This window comes from Carassius carassius, chromosome 12, assembly GCF_963082965.1.
Source record: "Carassius carassius chromosome 12, fCarCar2.1, whole genome shotgun sequence".
In the NCBI taxonomy this organism is placed as follows: domain Eukaryota; kingdom Metazoa; phylum Chordata; class Actinopteri; order Cypriniformes; family Cyprinidae; genus Carassius; species Carassius carassius.
In genome coordinates, this window is record NC_081766.1 from 34,380,612 (window position 1) to 34,402,685 (window position 22,074).

Consider the following 22,074-nt stretch of genomic DNA (forward strand, 5'->3'; position numbering starts at 1 on the left):
AACCTGGCAACCATGCGCACACGCTCTCTGTGCATCACAGAACCAGCTGAACACACCAGGAAACATGTCAGTCAGGGTCTAGTGATCTACACTGAGATACTGCTTGAATAAAAGGGTTATACTGACAGATTCCTTTTGCAAAGATTTCAGCGAGTAAATCATCCTCATGTCATAATAATTCTGATGAAATGGACCAAAAATGTCAAATGACATCATCATGTTCAACTCTTTAACTATTATCATGCAGCACTATATTTTAATATTAATGTGTTCATATCAAGACATTCTTTTCAGCTATGTTCAGTTAATGTCTTTTGCACTGATATATCATATTTACATATTTGCAATGTAACAAACTCAAGGCCAAGCTTGAGTACCCAGAAAGTGTGACTATATGATTGGTGTTTCTTCAGATGCCAGGAGTGAAGATCAGATCTGTCACTGTGTGTGTCAGGGCGAGCGTCCCGACGAAGCGCTGATCCCTCGAGAGACTCCTCAAGACATCACAGAGCTCATGAAGACGTGCTGGAAGGAAGACCCTCGTGACCGGCCCACGTTTAAAGGTACAAGCCGAATCCTAGACACACAGCACTCATTATTATACTCACATTCAGGATTCATTATGTCATTTGATTTGGTATTTTGAATCAATTAACAGGTGAAAAATGATTGTTCTTAACTCTGCAGTGTTTCCTCTCACGTGACATCTGACTATCGATTTTGAGCCTTGATCACAATCTCATTGGACTCATTTTGGATCTGAACGAAGTAAGCTAATGAACCTTTTATCTAATTAGTCTTATGTTTCTTTTTTTACAGATAGCCATGAAAAATTTGTGAGTTTTTACCAGGAGAAGCTAGAAGCAAATGTAAAAGCAGATTTGGAAAGTCTGATGGTGAGTGTTCGGACATCAGAATATATTGATTCACGGGTTTGTTATACTGCATATAACAATATATTGCTGCTTTTATTGGATTACATTAATTAAGCTTAATTGATTAAGCTAATTTGATCTGATTATGGTGCATGACACAAGAAGTTGTCACTATTTTATATGGACCGTTTGAATAGTCTACTATCATATTCTATTATGTGCGATATTTCAATTTTCACATTTATGATTTAATTGCATTAAAGTTCTTTTTGAGTAGATAATTTCCTGAGTATGTGCATTATTCATTCTCAAATAATTATCATGATCGTGACACTTTATGTGTTCGTTACATTATGTTTTGTTTGTCTCTTAAAGGAATGAAAAGCCATCCTTTACTCAACCCGCAAACATGATTTCTTTCTTTGAAATCTAGAGATTATTTTTATGTTTAACCTAGAGATGATTTGTGTTTTACATACTCTCTAATGTAAGCGATGCGGTCAGGAAGTCTGTAAGTGAAATATAAGAGTATTGTGTTGCCCAGAGATCGTATGAGGGCCCAGAGGAGATGGTAGAAAAGCTGAAGTCCCTCACAACAGACTCACTCGCTCCTGAAGGTATGCTGAAGTATTCACTCCTGCTTTATTTACTCCAGCAGCCGTTCTTAATTATCACTGTGACATCAGACCACTTACATCAAGTGTATGCCGTGTTTTCTGCAACATCTAAAGCATTTACCATCTGTTACAGTTTCACTTTAGATATATATGTTGTTTAGTAATAATTGTTGTTTATAATGAATGCCACTTTAATTCATGTTTGTTTTATACTAGCATTTGTTCTTTTTCTATTCTGAATACCATTGAAAGAATTTATTGTGTATTAATATGCATGTATTTCGTCTTATTTAACAATATTTTACATAAGTTTTCTATAGTGCTGAACGGAAACTACAACAAATATAATTTTTGTGTACCCATTTGCTCCAATATCAAAAGATAAAAATGTTTTTATGAATCTCATATGGAGAGATTGATTATGTTGGTCAGAAGAGTGAAAGATGTTGAATTTGCTGTCACTAGCTGTCACTGGTGTATTAGAAAGACAAGCTTTCTGTAATTTAATGCCAAGGTAATAAAACACAAAGTATGGTGTTATAAAGGTTAGGGCTGCACAATAATAGTTAAACGGTTATTAAGGGTTCATTTCTGAATGCAATAATAACATTTGACTTTGATCATGTGACCATGGATTTCTAATGGATCTAAAATAAGTTGTTTCCTAATCTGTAAAAATGTTTTTGCTACAGTGTTGATTGTAGATAAAGCACATCCCAGATAAAAGGAAACGTTCTCACAACTTTCACTAATGCTTTTTTAAAAGTTATATAAATATTAGGACAAAGCATTCTTAAGGTAATGTTTATATAATGTTATTATAAATGTATTAATATTTGAGACGCGCTCTCATAACATTGAGAGAACTTTCTTAGAACAACATTCTGGTGTTTATGATGTTATTTGTAACATTCTAAAAAATGTTTATGTAACCTGTAAATAATGTTCAGAACACAACAAGAAAACGACACGCTTTAACATTCGTAGAGCAGTGAAAATAAATGTTCAAATAACGTTATATTTTGAGATTAAAATAAAGTTAGCACAGTGCTGTAAGAAACGTATTTGTAACCTTTACATAGCATTGTAATTGCGTTTCAACGTGGACATTTCAACGTTTTTAGAAACGTTTCGAAACAATGGTTCCACAACATTTGTATCAGATGCTTGTAAATGTAATGCTGACCGTTGTTCTTGTGTGTGCAGACCCTTCGCTGTGTTCCAGAGACTCTCCAGGGCCCTTGAGGAGCTCAGACATCGGTCCGGTGGAGGCCAGCATTGAAGACCTCAGCTTCAGGACCCCTGAAGAGTCTCTGCTGGAGATGGACGCCGCGCCTCCCAGTTCTCCCAATCTAGAGCTCAAACTGGCACAAGAGTACAACTACCACAAGTACGGCAGTCGTATAGTGGATCAGCCGGACGCCAGCGTTTATAACCCGCTCCCGCAGCAGCCGGCCAGCAGCAGGTGGACCGGAGAGGCTTCTTCTGTCAAGTCTTGGACTAAACCCTCCACTCATCCAAACCCAGAGGAAGAGCTCTATCCCAGACCTGCGGGCTCTTTTGAGGGTTTGCACAGGCCAGAATTAGCGAGTCAGCTCTCCGTGCCGTATTCTGAGCGACTCCCTCATCATCCGCTGTACAATCGAATCAAGTCCTGTCCAGATGGTGCATCTCCTGCAGCCGAGTCTTTCATGCTGGATTCTCAGCCTGGCCTGCGTTTCTCGCCCGTCGTGTGTCCTCCATCTGACTCAGGTACAGTTCACAACTAACAAATCATTTCTCTAGCACTTCATACAATACTGATTGTGTCAAAGCAGCTTCACAGGGATAAATAGGACATAGCAGAATCCATTATCAGCAGCTTTAAAAGACTATACTGTCATTATTCACTCACCTCAAGTCAGTTTAGTGTTGGTTCTGTTCAGAAAGGGCACAATTTTATTAAGCATAGTCATCTGTAATATTTGCTTGCTGGTTATTTATCCTGAAAACATTTCATGTCAGTTCAAATCTTGCACTGGTAACAGACCTCTACAAGCTTTCATGGTGGCGGTTGCCAGATTTCAAGAGTTTAAATCCCCCAATAAGAGCTGTTTTCATAAATGGAGCTGTTTGAAGTTTTTTTTATGGTTTTAGTTTCAGTTAAAGGCAGGGTAGGTGATTTGGTTCAGAAAAATTTTTTGTTATGCTGGTTGAAAGTCTGTTCACATCTCGATAGCGATCACTTAAGTGCGCTTCATGTATTTATATCGTCTGTGGAAGGTGTAGGACCATAAAATGTTCGGTCCTTGGTCCGAGGATTACGTTCATTACGCTGCGTGCTTTTCGCTGCAATGTTTCCTCATCGGGAAAAGAGACATGAGCTAATCTGACAGTGTTGATGCCGTCTGTTATCGAGTCACTAGTTAGTTTCATCTTTGCGCGTGTTTCAGAGGAGGCGTGGCTTCGGAGAGTGATTCTGCAGGAAGAGTGGGATCTTATGCTTTCAAAGCCAGCTTGCTATTGCTAGCCTCTCTGACATCATCTACCATACCTTTAACAACAGTCTGATCCAAGAAAGTTTTATTTTGGGTCGAGGATGGGGGTGGTCGATTTTGGGTAGTTAAATGAATGTATATATAATATATATATATCTACATTTTTTTTTCCTGATTTGTTTGGTTTTCCATTAGGGTGGCCTGTGGCCATCTCAAACGCCAGTGCGATTCAAATCGGGAGTTACAACACCATGAATTTGCGAGTCTCTGATAACAGCCCCTTCAGCTCGTTGTCCACTGGATCCATCAGCAGAAGCAGATATAATGAGATTCTACTGAAGTACGGTAAGACTCACTCTGTTTCAGACCTAGTGAGCTGCTATCTAATTAAGTATTCGCTAATTTGCAGACATTTTCGGAACAATGATCTGAACACTGAATAAAGTAACTTGTTTCGTTAAGTTAACTTGTTTGATTTTTTTGACGGAGGTCATTTTGGATTTCTATTATTTGTCACTCTACAAATCAAAATATTCTGCCAACCGCCAGAAAAAATATCACAAATGTTTAGGGATAAAATGTTAAATATATATGCAATATACTTTAATATACAAGTTTCCTTCAGAAAATAAGAATACAAATGTAAAGTTTGGTGTATGTAAGTGCTGCTGAAGTGGAGACTGTGAATACTGATGCTAATAGATAAAGTGTAAATATAGCAACACCTAAAAGTGTATTTTTACACTAGTTTGAAACAACAAATTATGAAAACAGCCTAAAATTGACCAATGCATGCTTTTTGCCTTAACAAAGCCCTTGTTTTATAGTAATCCTGATCAAATGACTGATCTCTCATTGCTTCATAAGTGCCAGACCTGATAGATTTTCTCTGTCTGATTGTGTTGTGATGATCAGAGGAGTATACGGTCACTGAGAGCCACCTGGAGGTCGTGCGTCAGAACGTGGGGGGAAACTGGAAGCAGGTGGCTCGTAAACTGGGGCTGACAGATATAGACGTGGACACCATCGAGCACGACTACGACCGAGACGGCTTGGCAGAGAAGGTGCACCAGACGCTGGAGCGCTGGAAGATGAAGGAGGGCCTGCTGGGCATCACCGTGGGTAAACTGTGCCGTGCGCTGGAGGGCTGCATCAAGCCCAACGTCCTCCTGCAGCTGCTGCTGAAGTCTCAAGACGCCGCTGGAGGGCCTTGAAGCACCACCTTGTGCTTGTGTCATAATCCCATCAGTATCTTCTTCACTGGAGGGAATCAGATTGGGTAAAGGGGCATTTATACAACTCTAACAACCTTCATCAAACAGGGAAACATTACAAAGACATACAGTATTTCTGACTGTGTTCGTGGTGTTGGATTCTGCGTCATAATGATTACAATTTTGTGAACTATTCATAGCACAAAAGTTATCTTTTATCGTAGTTTATCGTAGATTCTTAAAAAAGTGCCTTTTTCCTGAACCAGATCAGTTGAATCAGTCTTTATATTTCTTGTGAATGTAAGATGCTTAATGGTTTTTTTATGTTTAGAGATTTCTTTCAGATTAAATACTGGTATATAGATCCGTGACAGGAGTTTGCATGTTCTCTATATGAGTATGTCTCAGTGCTGGGTTGCATCAGGAAAGGCATCTGCCGTAAATCCTGTGCCACATCCGTGCGTGGATAACTCTGCTGTGAATCTATGATGATGAGAAAGATATGATAATAACAAATCAAGAGAAAAAACAACAAAGTATATGGTGTTGGGCCATCATGTGCCACCAAAACAGCTTCAATGCACTTAGGCATTGACTCTCATTTCTTAAAATTAAAGGTTCTTTATTGGTAACGATGGATGGATTTCATGCAATCTTTCCATTGCACAAAAAGTGCTGTATACTGAACATAAGGTTCTTCAGATGATTACTTATGATCACTTAAAGGTTCTTTGAGGAATCCAGAGCGGTGCATCTATGACATTACTGTATGTACCCATATGTTTCATCAATGCTGGTTCATCGATCAGCTTTGTATTGGTTTGCAGGGACCCAAACCATGTCAGCAGAATGCTGGTCAATGCATTCTTTTCATACGTCTGTATTTTCAAAAATGTCTTTTATCAATCATCTCAATCTGACTTTTTTATTAAAATGTATTTTTTTCTGAGATGAAATCATCTTCTTTCATTTGTCTGTATTTCTACATAGGAAGTGCCCTTCTTTGTAGCTAGAGGTCAGTAGAGAGTATCTAAAACCCTAAATCAGCACTGTTAGTTAAACCATGATCTTTAAGCAGCAAACACAGCATTTGGTTTTAAACTCACTATTAAAAGCCAGAGAGAAAGTGAAGTGGTTTATACTTTTCAGACATCTAAAAGAAATCATATACAGCATATATTGCATTTTCATGTGTGTGTGTGTGTGTGTGTGTGTGTGTGTGTGTACTGGTATTCACTATGTTGGGGGACCAAATACCAAAAACAGGTAATGGGAAATGAATTGCAGTTCATTATTGAGTTCAACAGAGTCAGTTTCATTAGTTAAACACAAGTCTGGGGAAAAAGGAAAGAAAAATGCCTGTTTATTGATTGCAAGAGTTTTTCGACAGAAAACGAAGCAAACATTACAAAAGACATTATAAATATACCACGGCCACTCGAACTCGTTCCCTCGAGGTACAAATGAATACAGTGCTGGGTACTGAGTGATTAGATTATATTACATTTTATTATGATCGTAATCAGATTAGTTTTTTTTATGGATTACATGATTACATATTCACACAATGGCATTAAATTATTTATAATGTGTAGATTTTTTTTTTAAAGAGTGACTTCAGACGATATCTTTTGACGTGTGTCCGTGGATTACTGGACTATGAATGCATTTATCATTGTTTCTCTATCAGCTGAAAGCACGGTTTAGTTCTCAATACATCACTGTTCAACGGCTCAGTTTGACAAAATGGTATTAAATGGAAATAACAACAGTTAAGTAAGAGGGTGTACTTCAGACATTTTTATTCAGAAACATTCATTTCTCTACTGTTTTAGGGCTAAGGCGATTTTCTTTTTTTGGACACAACTTCTCCCGCCTTTGAAAACACCTTTCGCAAGGCACAGATGAAGCCGGGGTACATAAATACTTGACAGCAAGCCTGTACAGATGAGGATATATAAGCTTCTGTCTCTCCCAGTACTGGAGGGGGTCCTCCGATCACTCTGTCATCCAGATGACGCCACAGTTTGTTACCTGACAGGTATATGAAGACCTTGTTAGTGAGTGACGTTATTAATCCAGAATGACCTCAAGCCCAAAAACGACATTACCTGTGGTTACAAGTTCAGCCCCCTGCGATGCTGATGGTGTGGTTACCATGGCAGCACATTCTGATGTGAGCCTTTTTATGACCTCGTTGGCTTTTTTTAGGACTTAAAAATCCCATCGCTTTGAACCTCGGGTCCAGCATTGTTGCAAGTGACATGATGCTCATAGACTGCAATGTGTTGAGCGTCTCCCTTAGCGGTCGTTTCAGATGCTCTCCCATTAGTCCTGCCACCGGAGATGCCATATTCGTCATCTCTTCCTGCAGATTCTCATCGAGAATTTTAAGCAGTGGCAGCACCTTAGACCAGGTCTTTTCTTCTGACAGCTCCACGGTGGCATCATTGAAGCCAGAGAGCAATGAGAGACACACGCTGACGGAGGTGAATTCGTCCGGGCTCAGACTGGCTAAAGTTGCCCCCACTGGCTCTCTGAGCTCCACCAGAAGGTGCAGCGTCTGAAAGGTGGTGTTCCAGCGGGCCTCCACCTCCTGAACGAGCTTCAGTGCAGGCCTTCCCGTCTCCTGCTGCAGCTGAGCAAGCTTTTCCTGGAAAGAAAAGAGCAGCTATTAATCTTACAAAGCGGAGAGTTCCGCTCCTTGATTCTGATTGGCTGAGCCTCGATTGAAGCTGTTGTGAATTAGGCTACAATGTAACAAACACCTTTGTTTACGTCAGTGTGTTGCTCGGCAACCGCTTTGTTGCAACCACAACTGATTCTGAGGAGCTACATTCTTTGATGAAGGAATACTGTTTTTATTAATATTTTAACACTTTATTTGCTCTGTTTTATTTTGTGAAACTTTACTATGTATATGGAATAACTGTTTTTAAAAGCAATAAGCCTTGTGAAGCCGTGGTTTACAGTGACTTTAGGGGCGTTGTTGGGAACACACCTTAGCAGTGGTGCTGCTTCTGAAGAATCCCACGAGCTTCCTGGCCTTGGCCCGGATATCAGCGAGCACAGCAGTCTAGCAGCTTAAGTCATTTGTGGATTAATGCGTATTGGAGACGCAAACCGTTTAAAACGATTCAGTTCGATTTGGTGAACTGGTTCAAAAAGATCCGGTTACATCGAATGATTCGTTCGTGAACCAGATATCCAGACTGCTTTGTTTTGAACTCTCTCACAACAGACACGGAAGAGAAGACAATGCTGAATAAAGTCGTAGTTTTTGCTATTTTTGGACCAAAATGTATTTTCGATGCTTCAAAATATTCTAACTGACCCTCTGGAGTCACATGGACTACTTTGAAGATGTTTTTCTTACCTTTCTGGACATGGACAGTAGACCGTACACACAGCTTCAATGGAGGGACTGAGAGCTCTCGGACTAAATCTAAAATATCTTAAACTGTGTTCAGAAGATGAACGGAGGTCTCACGGGTTTGGAACAACATGAGGGTGAGTTGTTAATGACATAATTTTGATTATTGGGTGAACTAACTCTTTAACAGAGCACATTTATTTTTTACATTTTTATTTCATGAGTCTGTCTGTAAAGAAGCATTGAAAAGAGAAAAATCTGAAGTTTCTCTTAGGAACAGGAATATTGACTGTAGCTCATAACCAGAGGATAAAAGCAATCCCAGCACAGACTGGACATCTACAGAAGTCATTACTGATGATGAATCAAACCTGTTTGCTGCTGCTCCTTCTTTATTTTGGATAGTTCTGGATCACTCGTGTCTTCACTCTCCTCTTTAATAAACTCCATCTTTCTCAGTATAGTTTCATGAAGAATGTGCTGTTACAATAGCTAGACCTGATTGCTCCTTAATGCCTGGATTTACTTATTCCTTCATTCTCTTCTCTAATTAGCTCCATGTTTATAATATCATGTTACATATATCTCTGCTGTTTCAAATGGAGTTTTTCCTACTGGTCTGCTCACTGTGTCACGTGATGAGAATAATTACCTGAAATAAATAAAAGCAGATTTATAAATCTTTCTGTTACTTGTGTGTGGATACGCTTTACTAATCATTTAATCATTTATACAGTACAATCATTCTACTTTTCATTAAATCGCATTAGTATAGATTAATTACTTCAGTAGTAGTTAGGCTACTGCTATGCTGTAAAGCACGTGTAAACACTTTAAATCCATCTGAGCGCTCTGACGCCTTAAATACTGACGGGTTCAAAACAATAAACAACAAACCTCGCAGGCGACTTATTATGACGTCACAAAACACAATCAAAATAAAATTATAATAACAATGTAAATTAATAAATTATTAATTTCAATACCACAAAACGTTATTTTAATTATACTTAAATAAACAGTGTAAATATATGTTCTGAGTGGAATCCCGCTTGGTAGTGTATTGTCACATTGTTGGACGAATATTAATTACACCAAATAAAATTATCCCGTGACGTATGTGTAATGTGGATACAGCATTTGAACAAGACTTTTATTTTGAGTCGTGTTGACGTCATAATGCAGCGCCAGTGTGTGCTGGGATTCGACTGTGTGAAATTGAATCCATCAGTATTAAATTAATTTATATCGATTTTTTTTACCCCACAGAGATTAATGTGGAGTGTTGGATGTAATGTTGTCTGTGACTAGTGCAACATAACGTGTAAAGCGCATCTTAACGAGTTGCAAAAAGACTTACCTTGCGTTTATCTTTTTTAATCAATTATTTCCCCCCAGTTCTTTATCCTCATCATCCTAAACATTACATAATGTGGTAAACATGGAGTTTGTTAAAGAAGAAAGTGAAGAAATAAGGATTCCAGACCCATGGAGAGTCAAAGATGAAGATACGGAGAAGAAAATAGGTGGGTTTCCATTCTCATTACACCGATTCTCCCTATAAAGAAATGTATTATATTTTTGACAATCTTTACACTCATATAAACAGCTATCTGATGCCACTGACATCAGAATTACATAATTAGCTTTGAGTTATTTAATGGCTGATGCTTTGTGGCATTAAAAATGATTCCCAGTTTTCTGTCTTTTTGCACATTTATTTTGTTGATTTTAGACCTGATGCCGCCGAAAGAGGAAAGCCAAGAAGACCATGATTTCACACGAGGAGAAAAATCCTTTAGTCGCTCAGAGACAGAAAAGAATTGCTTGGAAGAAAGAACTCCGAAAACAAGATCTAAGAGTTCTTTCTCTTGCCATCAATGTGGAAAGAGTTTCTCGTGGGAAAGACACTTTCATAGCCACAACAGAATCCATACAGGAGAGATCTCACTTACCTGCCAGCAGTGCGGGAAAAGTTTCCAGAGAGAAGGACACCTTCGTATCCACATGAGAACTCACACCGGAGAGCGACCGTTCATCTGCCCTCAGTGTGGGAAGAGTTTCTCACACAGAGGAAATCTGAGGTGTCACATACGCCTTCACACGGGAGAGACGCCTTACACCTGTCTTCAGTGTGGAAAGAGTTTCGCTCAACAGAGACAGCTGAAATGGCATTTGCAACTTTATTGTGGAGATGTCCTGCAGTGTTCGGAGTGTGGCAAGACGTTTGCAGACAAGATCAACTTCTTCAACCATCTGCGCATTCACCCTGGGGGACGCCTGTTTAACTGCGATCACTGTAGTAAAAAGTTTATTTTGCAGTCTCACTTAGAGATGCACATGAAAAGCCACGCTGACGAGAGAACTTATGAGTGTTCTTTGTGTGGAAAGGATTTTAAATGGCTCAGCAATGTGAAGTCACACCAGAAAATGCATGCTGGTGTAAATGCCTGTGTCAGAGCGAGCCGCTTGAAACAGCAGCAACAGATCCATACAGACGAGGATTCAAAGAGCGCAGAGACTTCCTCACAAACACAAGAACTGTACAGCTGCACTTCATGTGGGATGAATTTCAACACTTCGATGTTTCTGTTGGCTCATAAAAAAAGGAACTGTCAGAAGAAGCCAAAATAAATGTAAATGGTGTAAAAAAAAAATAATAATATATTGTCTCCAAATAAACAGTAATTTGATGCAAATTCTCCAAAGAAAGCTTAAAAGAGGTCACAATATTAGTTTAGTAAACTTGTATGGCTTTGCAATACCACAATGTTTAAAGGGATGTTTTTTTTATTCATGTTGGATTGTGGACTAGCATTGATATTGATTATATTATTAACAGACATTCTCTAAAATGTAAAAACTATTGTTTTTACATCTTATAAAAATAAATGCAATCATCAAACACTAAACTGCATATAAATCAGAACGGCCTAACGAATGAAATGTTGACGCAGAAACTGGTTTAGGACTGAGGCTTTGGGGTGTTGATGGAGGACATCGATCTGTTTTGATCAGCGTTCTGAATCCCATCTGGATGTAGTTTTTGACAAAAACATGACTTTCTCAGCTTTTTGATCAAAATGTTGCATTTTTATGAAACTTACCTACATCTAAGTGTTGATAAAAAAGAATGCATGAAGCTTGAATAAAAGCTTATTTGTTTAAAAGCGGAGGCTCTGTTCTTTCTTTTGAAGTGTTGAATGTTCATATATCCATACAACAAAATATTCTGGAGGCCATACATTTTTTGTGAAAATTATTGAAAATGTTGGCGTTGGAAAAAAGATGATGATAAAAAACCGGCTGATAGGGAAAGAGTGGTTTTGATCAAATCAGTTTAAACATTAGTGTGCAATTTATTTGATTTATAGGTACCTAATGTATCTGTTTGTTTTCTTCTTCTTCCTCTGTTGAGTGTCTATGGCAGCCCAAAGAACCTATCAGACGTTTCAAATGCAATTGTTTTATTTGCTAAATGTTTAGAATATACCTGTAGTATGTTTTTATTTATTCATTTTAGTACACTATAGGAGCTTAATACAAAAAATATGTGGAAGATCAAGGAGGACAAGGAGCAGGTCCTCATGGTTGCACCTTATTGGCCCGGCCGGACCTGGTTCCCCGAAACTTGTACTCCTCGCCAATCCCTCTGAGGAAGGACGCCTATGCTTTGAAGTGGAACCTCTTCATCACTTGTTGTTCTTCACGTCGTGAGGACCCCTGGAGATGCACGATCGGGTCATTGCTTTCCTTTCTTCAGACTGGGTTGGAACGAGGCTTTCTCCTTCCACCCTGAAGGTCTATGTGGCCGCCATTTCGGCTCACCATGACCCTGTTGATGGTAAGTCTCTTGGGAAGCATGATCTGGTCATCAGTTTCCCTGAGAGGAGCCAGGAGGCTCAATCCGCCTCGCCCTCAGCAAGTCTATTATAAGTATATTGTTGTATAGTCCAATTCCGGCCTTATGTGTCTCTCATGAAGCCGCATCATGCTGATGCGAGCTGCGAGACGTGACGTGTTCACTGCTCATTGGCCAATCAGAATCAAGCTTGAAAAGGGGCCGCATTACAACTGCAACGAAATTCAATATGTTAAATAATAAAATATCTAAACGTAAAGGAGGGGCCGAAAGTTTTATTTGCTGGAAGTCCGGCAAAAGACTTAAGTGAAGATGTCCTCAGGGCGGGACTTGACTGCTGAGGTGAGACAGAAATATAATGATACACGTAGGCTACTGCATTGTTTTGTTCGAAAAGTTAGGATATTCCAGCTGTAATATGCCAACACTCACTGATCTATATAAATGACATTTAAAGATCTCAGCTCTCAGGTTCTGTCCATTTTATTACAAAATTCAGACAATACCGTTTTGGCGTTAGAAAATGTGACGTGACAGATCGCTTTAGCGCTTTAGCACCGATCATCTGTTACTTTCTGTTTAAAGATACAGCACAACTTACCGAGATGTATATATGCCTCATAAATAATATCGACCAATCAGTCATCAGTCAAAACAGCAGGAGAACAATTATGTCACAGAACGTTACATTTACCTCAAGAAAGCCATTTAAAAACCATAGCAGGTTAGTTAGAGAAATAGCCATAAGAAAGGAGTATTTTGCTAAATATGTGCACTATAGTACATATTTATTATATTTTCACCTGTCATTAAATAATTGTTATTATAATGGAATCTGCATTATATTTTAACTAGTTATTTTTAACCTTTTATAATACCAGCTAATGCTCTATGTTTCTGTATGTTTACAGCATTTATGTGAGATATATTTTTTAAAATTGTAATCAATTGAGAAAAAAATCCCTTAAAGCCTTATACCTGTCGGTCTGTGTCATTAATGTGAACAAAAGACAAAGAGAAATAACTCACTGCTCTTGAATAACAGCTTTAACAAGGATATATATGTGTGTGTGTGTGTGTGTGTGTGTGTGTGTGTGTGTTAAGTGAAGTATTTTACATTTGATTATGCAATATCTGTACCTGAAAACGGTGCTATTTATGAACATTTTTTCTTATTTTATTGCTGACTGTTCACTTGTCTTCATTAATTCTTGAACTTAATAGTTAGTGTTTATTGTGGTATTGAAATTGGAATTGTGAAATGAGATTGCAGCTTATTTACAAAGAAAACAATAGCAATTTTATTTTTATGTATTTATTTTTGGCAGGGCAAGTACAGTTTTGAACCCTAGCACTGAGCTCTGCATGTGAATATATAAGCCAGTCCACTTCAAGGATTTTTAAAGGCCTTTGATTATGTTAAGAAAAATTAATTAATTAATTAAGCATTAATATTGCTATTAGAATAATAAGAAGCACATAAATTAAGACCTTTAGATATTTAAAATAAAGCCTGATCAAATCATTTGCATTTTCTTTGTTTATTATTTTAATAGTTTTTTCTTGGTTTTGATAGTAATACATTCTAATCAGTAATTTTACATGCAGATTAATGTATGTATAGACATGTAGTGTGTGTGTGTGTGTGTGTGTGTGTGTGTGTGTGTGTGTGTGTGTGTGTGTGTGTGTGTGTGTGTGTGTTTGCGCGCACATGTTTACATGCATAGTGGGCCGGTCTGGATGAAGTCCAGGGCAGATTTTTTGTCCCAGTCCAGCCCTGATTGAATGTCCTACATGTTGAAGGGCACAGGTAAATATGGCATTTATTATAAAGGATTTGTGTGAAGATTGTTTTAAGTTCACTTAAATTAGAAGAAGTTAATTATATTATTACTATTAAAAACAGTGTCATGTGAATGTCTGTTGACTGGATGAAAATGAAAACACCTTGCAGGCTCAACCACTGTTCCAAAAAAGGATAAAAGTCCTTCCTTAACCACAAACATTTCAGCTGCTTGTAAACTCGTCCTCTGTTGTCAACACCTCACATTGGCGAGAAAAATGTATTATTGCAAAATATATTATATGCAGTTGTATTTGTGCATTTGTGTTTTTTAACAATGTGCATGTTTGTGTTCTTTTGTAAGGAAGACAAACATTTTGCAATGACGTAGGTCTAATTTATTGGCGTGAATTTATTTATGTGAAAGGACGCAAGTTTGATGCAAGTAAAAAGGATGATGATGAGTGGAATCAAGTGTGTTAGATAAGAGAGACATACCAAAGGATCAGGGCGGGGGGGGGGGGGGTGCTCCAGGACAGGTTTGGGAAGCACTGATCTTAATGATACAGCTGGTGTAAGTATGTTTATTGGCCACCAGATAGCAGAAGCACTGTGTCAAAACTTCGAAGCATCAACACAGTTTGTTGTAAAAGCAGTTGTAAAAGAATAGAGCATGAGTGTTAGAGGTCTTTTTTATAATTGTATAATAAATGAAAAGGAAATCACGGACATTCTAAGCGGCCATGCATTATAATTTTTTTCCTTCTTGTTTTCTCGTTATAACGACTTAATATTCTCGTTATCTCGACATAACGAAAGTCGTTTTCTCATTATAACGACTTAATTTTCTCTAATAAGTTACAAAACTGCACCAGCAGGTGGCGCTATAGACCTGAGTATAACTGATGGGGTGTTGTACACTGTCCACTTTACTGTACGCGGACCTTCCTCGTGATCGCTATAATTTGTGCAGTCTTGTTCATTACTGACATTTAATTAATTCATAAAGGTTAAATACTTGAGTCAATATTATTATTTTGTGTATTAAGTTCTTGCGAGATGCATGAGTTTCACCAACGCGTTCTGGGTCATAAAATAACTGCTTATCGAAACCAAGGTGACGTCACTGTATTCTGTTTGCACCTATATCTTTATTTGTGCTTCTTTTAGGCTCATGATTGTTAGTTAATAAGCGTAAATGTTCTGTTTATCTACAGTAGGACAGGATTTAACGATGTGGGCTATTTGTGATGTTGTTAACCATATTGATGAGAAATGTGATGTATATGTAAAGTGCATAGGCTAATTTAATTCAGTTTTGTTTAATAATGTTGTAATCGTTTTTTTCTACACACACACACACCCACACACACACTACACGTACACATGAATGCTCTTTTCAAACAGAAGCTTGTAACGCACATGATATATCTGTCACAGTGTATAATGACTACTAAAAATATAATTTTATTTCAAATAAAGGGAACATTAAAAGTGAGTTTAATCCAAGCAGCTGAAGATCTTAGAATAGTTCTGCATCCTTCTGAAGTGTTTGTTGTGTTGCCATTTAAACATGTTAATTACAAAAACAAAACGTTTGGTGTACTGTCTCTGGAAACATCAACAGTGATTGATCAGCCTTTATTTATGTACAGTATTGTAGACGTTATTACCTAGGCGAAGCAGAATTAGCTGAAATACAGGCTACAGTAGCTAAATAAGAGCGCCTGCATGACTGTCCATCAGACGCCTGTCAAAGTGGAGTTCGTTACTATAGCAACAGTAAAACTGTCATGTCGTTATAACGAGAAAACAAACTTTCGTTATCTCGAGATAAAGAGAAAAATAAGTCGTCCTTTACGAAAGGAAAATATATTTACCAATATATTTCTTAAAATATATTGTGATATATTGTAATATATTATTTTCCCTTTTTATTTTCTAATATATTATATATTTGAATACATTTAATAATATATTGATGATACATATATTATATAATATATTGCAAAATATACAAATGATTGCCCCTGTCAATATACTGCAATATATTGGAAAAAATAAATATATATAAGAATATATGCCTAATATATTACATGATATTTTCCAATATACTGCAATATATTTTTGTTTCATAAAGGGTTATAACGAGAAAACAAGAAGGAAAATCAAATTATAATGCATGGCCGCTTAGAACTTCCGTACTGTTTAATATAGTAGCAGCCTATTCATGTTGTCAAGCTGATTGTATATGGACGTAAGAATAAAAGAGTATGTTCTAGATTTATTGCATAAAAATACTTAAAAAATGTGTATTTTTGATCAATTATTAAAGTTGTTATTATTCAGGTTTAATTGATTTAATTTGATTTGATTTGACACATCCTCTCTCGGAACTACAGTTCGCGTAATATGAAGGGGGCAGTAAATATGAGACGGACGCGCTTCCTGTTTTGAATCGGGCTGCTTTTCGTTGGTGAAGATGGTGAAGATGTGAGTCATCAGCTGTAGAGCGTCCTGCTGAAGACATGGCTGTGAGCTCGGGCTGCAGTACGGTGCTGATGTCGGTGCGGGTGTCGGTTCGGCCGCTGTCTGTGGGCTCGGACTCACTGCGGCTGCAGCTCAGCATGAACCCGAACCGCGCGGGACTCTTCACGCTCACACTCAGACACACCGACCGCGGAGGACGCAGCGTGGTACACACACTCACACACACACATATGCAGGCTCACTGTCCTTTCTCTCATGCATCACATCAGTCCTGTCTGTTTATGTGTCAGTCTATGTAAACACTGTTATACACCTCCTGTTGTCTAGTCTTGTGTAGCTAAATAGAAAGTTCTCTAAACATCTTGATTAAGTTGTTACAAACAGTATCCCTACATTCTCAGAATAGTGGTTCAGAAGCGGTCACTGGACTGTATCCTTTCAGAAGCTAGTGCACTGTTAAGGTTCTCCTGTGGTGAAGCTGGTTATGATCTCTTCTCTCTCAGTCTCTGGCAGAGTTTGATCTGCGCTCAGTCAAGTACGAGGTCAAATCGGCTCGATGTCACGAAATGCGTCTCAGCAAGCCGCCCCACGACTGCCTCACGTTCACCTTCCGCAGCGAGCAGGAGGCGCAGGAGTGGGCCACCGTCATGATGTCATCGCTCCGGGAGTCTCACAGAGGTCAGAGGTCACTGCTACTGTCAATCATCTGCACAAGCCTTCAGAACACCTCGCACCTTCTGAGGAGCCTTTACTTCTTCAGCTCTCAATCATTCAGCATTCATTACATGTTTGGATCATCAAACTGAGCGTTTAAATAAAATTAAAAAAAATTTTGCGTAGTCTCTGGTTGGATTTTAAGCAGACCCCTGGATCTTAAATACACGACAAGCCGAATGTGAAAACACAAAAGCCTTACACTCCCAATATGCTTTGCTTCTCTGCTTGTGAAATGATCCACTGATGTTCATTCACTCTTTTTCTGTCTTAGTTGCCAACATTTCTCATCCTTCAAATGATGGAGAGCAGAAGATGAAGTGTGGAGAGAGAAACTCATCAGTCTTGTCACTGTCAATGAAAGGTTAGCGTTCTAACGGGAGTGTTGACATGATTAAACCGATTGTTGAAGTCACAAAATAACCTGCATATATATTATCAGATAAAGGCACACTTTTCTGATGCTGTGCTTTGATTAATTTATTGACCAACAGTGACAGAAAACTGGTTTCACCACCTCTTGACAAATCAGACAATACAATTATTCAAAATAATTATTTATATAACATATAGGCTAGTAGTTTTACAACATGACCTTTTCAATATCTTTTTTTTTAGATAATTGTAATGATTTCAAACTTGTTTTTACCCTAATCATGCCCTTTAGCTGTTCTAAAATCACTGTAAAGCACTGTTTCTTGGGGCTTATTGCTTTATTTAACTCTTTAAAACAAATGATTACATTTATTCAGGGTTGCTAGACTCATGAAAACATTAGACTATATTTTTCAGTATTATATTATTCAATTTGTTTAGACTGTTGTTGCTGTGGTCATATATATTTTACATGTATTAAGAATCTATAATAAGAAAATAACATTATTTTAGAATGTTTTATGAAGATTAAATGTATCAAAGAAATAGTAAAACATGAAATGCACTCAAACCAGAATCTGTTCAGACATTATATCACAGTTTATTTGCTAATAGTTTAGAAAATGGTAATAAAAAAGTCTGATAAGAACTGTTTTGGAACAAATTCATCTTGATGATGTCAGATAACACTTAAAGTGTCTGAATCACGTTTGACTGGTGCTCCACTGTATGAAGAACTCTCGGGCATAATGTCACGGTTCTATCTGGTGTCCAGATGGTTTTTGGTTTGACGGTAGTTATTGGTTGTGAAACAGTCTGAGTGTGGTCTTCAGATGTGCTTCTGCTCTGTATGCTGTAGAGGAGCTGTGTCTCGAGCTGTCTCGAGCGATCGAGGCTGGAGATGCTCACGCCGCTGTGCACTACGCCACAGATCTGGCCAAGCAGCAGATCACCCTGAGCATCCAGCCAGCGCCGCGGGACACCGACCATACCGAGATCAGGTTTGGTGTTGATCGTGTCTTAACCAGAGCTGCACGCTTCTGGGAATCTTTTATTATTTTTTACTAAAATAGAGATAATAATGTGATTTACTAGACAAATCTTATTTGTTGCAGTCTTTGTAAAACCCTCTAAGTAACATCTGAATGAATAATTTAGAAAAGCTGGTTTGAGTGAATGATTCAAGGACTTCGTTTCTGGATGAATCTGCATTTGTGAATGAAACTCCTGGACAGACGGTGCTTTACTGTGTTCTGATTCACTGCATCTGCATTTATATCTGGACGGTGAACCTTCAGCCGTGTACTCTAAGAAAATATCGATACGCTTGAATATCGTGATATTATTTTGTTTGCCGATACGGTATCAATTCTCAAATGTAACATTTATATTTATGTATATATATTTTTAAATCATACAAGATTCATGGCAGCTGTTTCGTTTTGAGTTTATATCCCATTATATTTCCTTCTTACAGTGTCACAATCATATGGCCAGATTCTTGGCGATACACAGCCCTAGCGATGATATTCTGAATGTGCGTAACACTGTAATAACGATACTGTGTGGTTGAAAAGAATGTTTGTGAAGTTGATACATGTTTATTAATATTATTATTGATTGTTTCAGCGGTGGAGTTCATTTGTATGAATGTGTTAATGTCTTCGAAGTCAAGAAAAATGAGCATTGAAAGACAGCAGCTTTAAACCAGTATACAGAAAGATCCTGATGGTGACCGATGTTATTTAATGTGAATTTCAGCCTAGCTGTGGTAATAGAAGACGCGTCGTCCTCCTGCTGTGTCACAGTGAAAGTCCTCCCTCACGTGACCGTGGCCTCTCTGAAGCAGCAGGTATGAGCTCCAAGCCCGTCTTGAGCTGCATCTGATGTGTGATGGCTGGTGTGATGGTGTGTTTGTCTGTTGCAGATGTTTGTTGAGTATGGTTTCCACCCCAGGGTGCAGCGCTGGGTCATCGCTCAGTGTCTGTGCTCTGACGGACGCTCTTTAGCGTCGTATGGCATCTACAGAGACGGTGACACTGCGTTCCTCTACCTCCTGTCTGCTCGTCACTGCCTCGGTCAGCAGCAGGAGAACGGTGTGTCGATGGCCCTGAACACCCCGCTCGGCCCCACACCGGCCCCCAGCGGCCCCGTCAGCCACGACTGGAGAGGATACAGCACGCTTCCCCCCCGCCTGAGCCACAGCAGCACAGGTACGCTCACACGTGTGTTTGCCACATGCTCTTGTGGCCAAAGATGAGTGAATAGAGGACGTTTTATCTGTATGAAAAAATGCAACATAACACTTATATTTTTTTCGTGCCACAGTGGAATTATTTAAGTGTTTCCTGGTTTGTTCAGGTCATTGTGTCACAGTATCATCACAAGCCTTTAAATCAGGCTAGCACGTATGCTTCTGTTCAGATGTTTGGAGCCTCTTCTGCTCAGCAAGGCTGCATTTAATGATCAAAAATACAGGGAAAATTGTGAAATGTTATTACAGTTTAAAATAAGTTTTCTGTGTGAATCTCTGTTAAACTGTAATTTATTTCTGTGATCAAAACTGTATTTCCAGCATCATTCCTCCAGTCTTCAGTGTCTCATGATCTTCAGAAATCAGAATAATATGATGATTACTGCTCAAGAAACATTTCTGATTATTATCAATGTTGAACACAGTTCAATATTTTTGTGGAAACTGATGCATTTTATTTTTCAGGATTGACAGATGAACAAAGTTCAAAAGAACAGCATTTATTATAAATGGAAATCATTTGTAACATTATAAGTGTATTTACTTTAACTTTTGATCAATTCATTGCAGCCTTGCTGAATAAAAAAAAAAGTAGTTATTTTAAACAAAAGCTAAATATACTGACTTCTGAACGGTAGTGTGTGGATGTTCCTCTGTCCGCTGTTTTAATCATCATGATCACTGTTTGCTTCAGCGTGTGCTTCTGATTGGTCAGCAGGAAGCAGTGGGTGTGGCCCAGAGAAACCCAGCGTCAGTGACATCATTAACCTTGAAATGCTGCAACTTGGAGGATCCAAACTGAAATCAAGTAACACACAGGTAATGATTAGATACATTCACATTTTCCATTTCTAGACACTAGCAGATGCAGACAGCTTGTAAATAAGTGGACCACGTCCACAGACCGCATTAAATATTACAAAGCATAGAAAACATTGCATAAAAACACATGGATCAGTATCCCCGAATATGGATCTGTCTTCCAGTTTAATGTACGAATCATCTCTCTGTCTTTAGTCAGGCTGGTCCTGTCCTTCCTGTACATTCATAAATAAGTCTACGAGACCCGGCTGTGAAATCTGCAGCACAGATCGACCCAATCCTCCTGATCACAGCGGCGTTCAGCAGGTGATTTCACTCACAACTACACCTGTTCACTGTGCAGAAACACTGTGTGTGCTAATATTTACTGTGTCTGTCCTAGGAAAAAGCAAGAAGATTGAACCAGTGAAACCGTGCTGTAAATACACACAAATAAAGACACAACCCCTAAAACAATCTCCCATTCATTCACATTCAAACAACACGTGAGGACCTACAATGCTTCGTTTTAATAAGAGTTACTGCAAACAAAGCTTCAAACTCTCATAGTGGCTCTGCAGCATATTTCAGCTCTATTAGTTTACAGTAACTAGTAACTGACCAGCTGATTTGTTGCTTGGCTTCCCTTGAAGGAGTCGTGACGTGGATTGGCTTTTGACCTCTTATATGTCAAAAGATCGAGGACAATGATTTCTCCTGACGCCTTTAATAGAGTGATATAAGTGTTGAGCAGTATTAGGCACCAGGAGTTATTCAGGTTCATTGTCTGAGCTAATAAAAAAAACAAAGCAGAAAGGAGACAATGCACATGTTAGAATTTCTAGATTTCAGTCCATTTGCAGACTGTGCTTCTCTTGCTGTTTATTCACCAGCTTGTACTGTAATTTCTGCTCGTGCATCTGTTTAGGAATCTTCTCTCACTTCGCGGAGTGTAAATCAGTGTTCATGTCTGCTAGAACTAGAACAGGACAAATATTTGTTTTTAATAAATGTTCATCAAGATCTATTTTAGGGGCTTCAGTTTTAAATGTGACCTTTTGTCATTGTGACGAGGCCAGTACATGGTGAGAAGAAAAACTGAATGAAACTTGCATAAATGCATGTTATGTCAAATTTATGGTTAATTATTCCTTATCTAATCGACTAAGAATTCTCATTGAAGACTTTGTTCGTATTTTGGAACAAACTACATTCAGATACAGGGTTATGAAGTACATT

General features: G+C 38.4%; 3 protein-coding genes across 5 annotated transcripts in view; all 3 read left to right on the plus strand.

Annotated features, from left to right (window-relative positions):
* Nucleotides 1-5,892, plus strand: part of ripk1l (receptor (TNFRSF)-interacting serine-threonine kinase 1, like) — a 9,884-nt gene extending 3,992 nt beyond the window's left edge. For both annotated transcript variants that reach the window (XM_059564187.1, XM_059564188.1), the window contains exons 6-11: nt 414-563; nt 820-896; nt 1,420-1,492; nt 2,699-3,244; nt 4,165-4,314; nt 4,885-5,892. In XM_059564187.1, the coding sequence (XP_059420170.1) occupies nt 414-563; nt 820-896; nt 1,420-1,492; nt 2,699-3,244; nt 4,165-4,314; nt 4,885-5,183 (1,295 nt within the window). In that variant the 3' untranslated portion in view covers nt 5,184-5,892. The remainder of the gene's footprint in view (nt 1-413; nt 564-819; nt 897-1,419; nt 1,493-2,698; nt 3,245-4,164; nt 4,315-4,884) is intronic.
* Nucleotides 5,893-9,917: 4,025 nt separating this feature from the next.
* Nucleotides 9,918-11,255, plus strand: LOC132154330 (gastrula zinc finger protein XlCGF8.2DB-like). Its single transcript, XM_059562876.1, has 2 exons — nt 9,918-10,082; nt 10,292-11,255. Exons 1-2 carry the CDS (start codon nt 9,998-10,000, stop codon nt 11,188-11,190), a joined length of 984 nt encoding a protein of 327 aa, XP_059418859.1. The 5' UTR covers nt 9,918-9,997; the 3' UTR covers nt 11,191-11,255.
* Nucleotides 11,256-16,615: 5,360 nt separating this feature from the next.
* Nucleotides 16,616-21,517, plus strand: sharpin (SHANK-associated RH domain interacting protein). 2 transcript variants are annotated; one of them, XM_059564189.1, is made up of 9 exons: nt 16,616-16,897; nt 17,195-17,369; nt 17,680-17,769; nt 18,640-18,781; nt 19,542-19,632; nt 19,708-19,993; nt 20,750-20,853; nt 21,052-21,162; nt 21,239-21,517. In XM_059564189.1, the coding sequence occupies exons 1-9, from the start codon at nt 16,730-16,732 to the stop codon at nt 21,263-21,265; spliced, it is 1,194 nt and encodes a 397-aa protein (XP_059420172.1). In that variant the 5' UTR covers nt 16,616-16,729; the 3' UTR covers nt 21,266-21,517. The 2 variants fall into 2 exon arrangements, with proteins under 2 accessions (XP_059420172.1, XP_059420173.1); XM_059564190.1 differs by having other exon boundaries at nt 16,617-16,897; nt 20,753-20,853.
* Nucleotides 21,518-22,074: the final 557 nt, after the last annotated feature.

Coding starts and splice junctions, on each gene's coding strand:
- LOC132154330 (XM_059562876.1), top strand. CDS start 9,998: ATGGAGTTTGTTAAAGAAGAAAGTGAAGAAATAAGGATTCCAGACCCA. Junction 10,083..10,291: donor AGATACGGAGAAGAAAATAG/GTGGGTTTCCAT, acceptor TGTTGATTTTAG/ACCTGATGCCGCCGAAAGAG.
- sharpin (XM_059564189.1), top strand. CDS start 16,730: ATGGCTGTGAGCTCGGGCTGCAGTACGGTGCTGATGTCGGTGCGGGTG. Junction 17,370..17,679: donor GCTCCGGGAGTCTCACAGAG/GTCAGAGGTCAC, acceptor TTTCTGTCTTAG/TTGCCAACATTTCTCATCCT. Junction 20,854..21,051: donor TGAAATCAAGTAACACACAG/GTAATGATTAGA, acceptor CTCTGTCTTTAG/TCAGGCTGGTCCTGTCCTTC.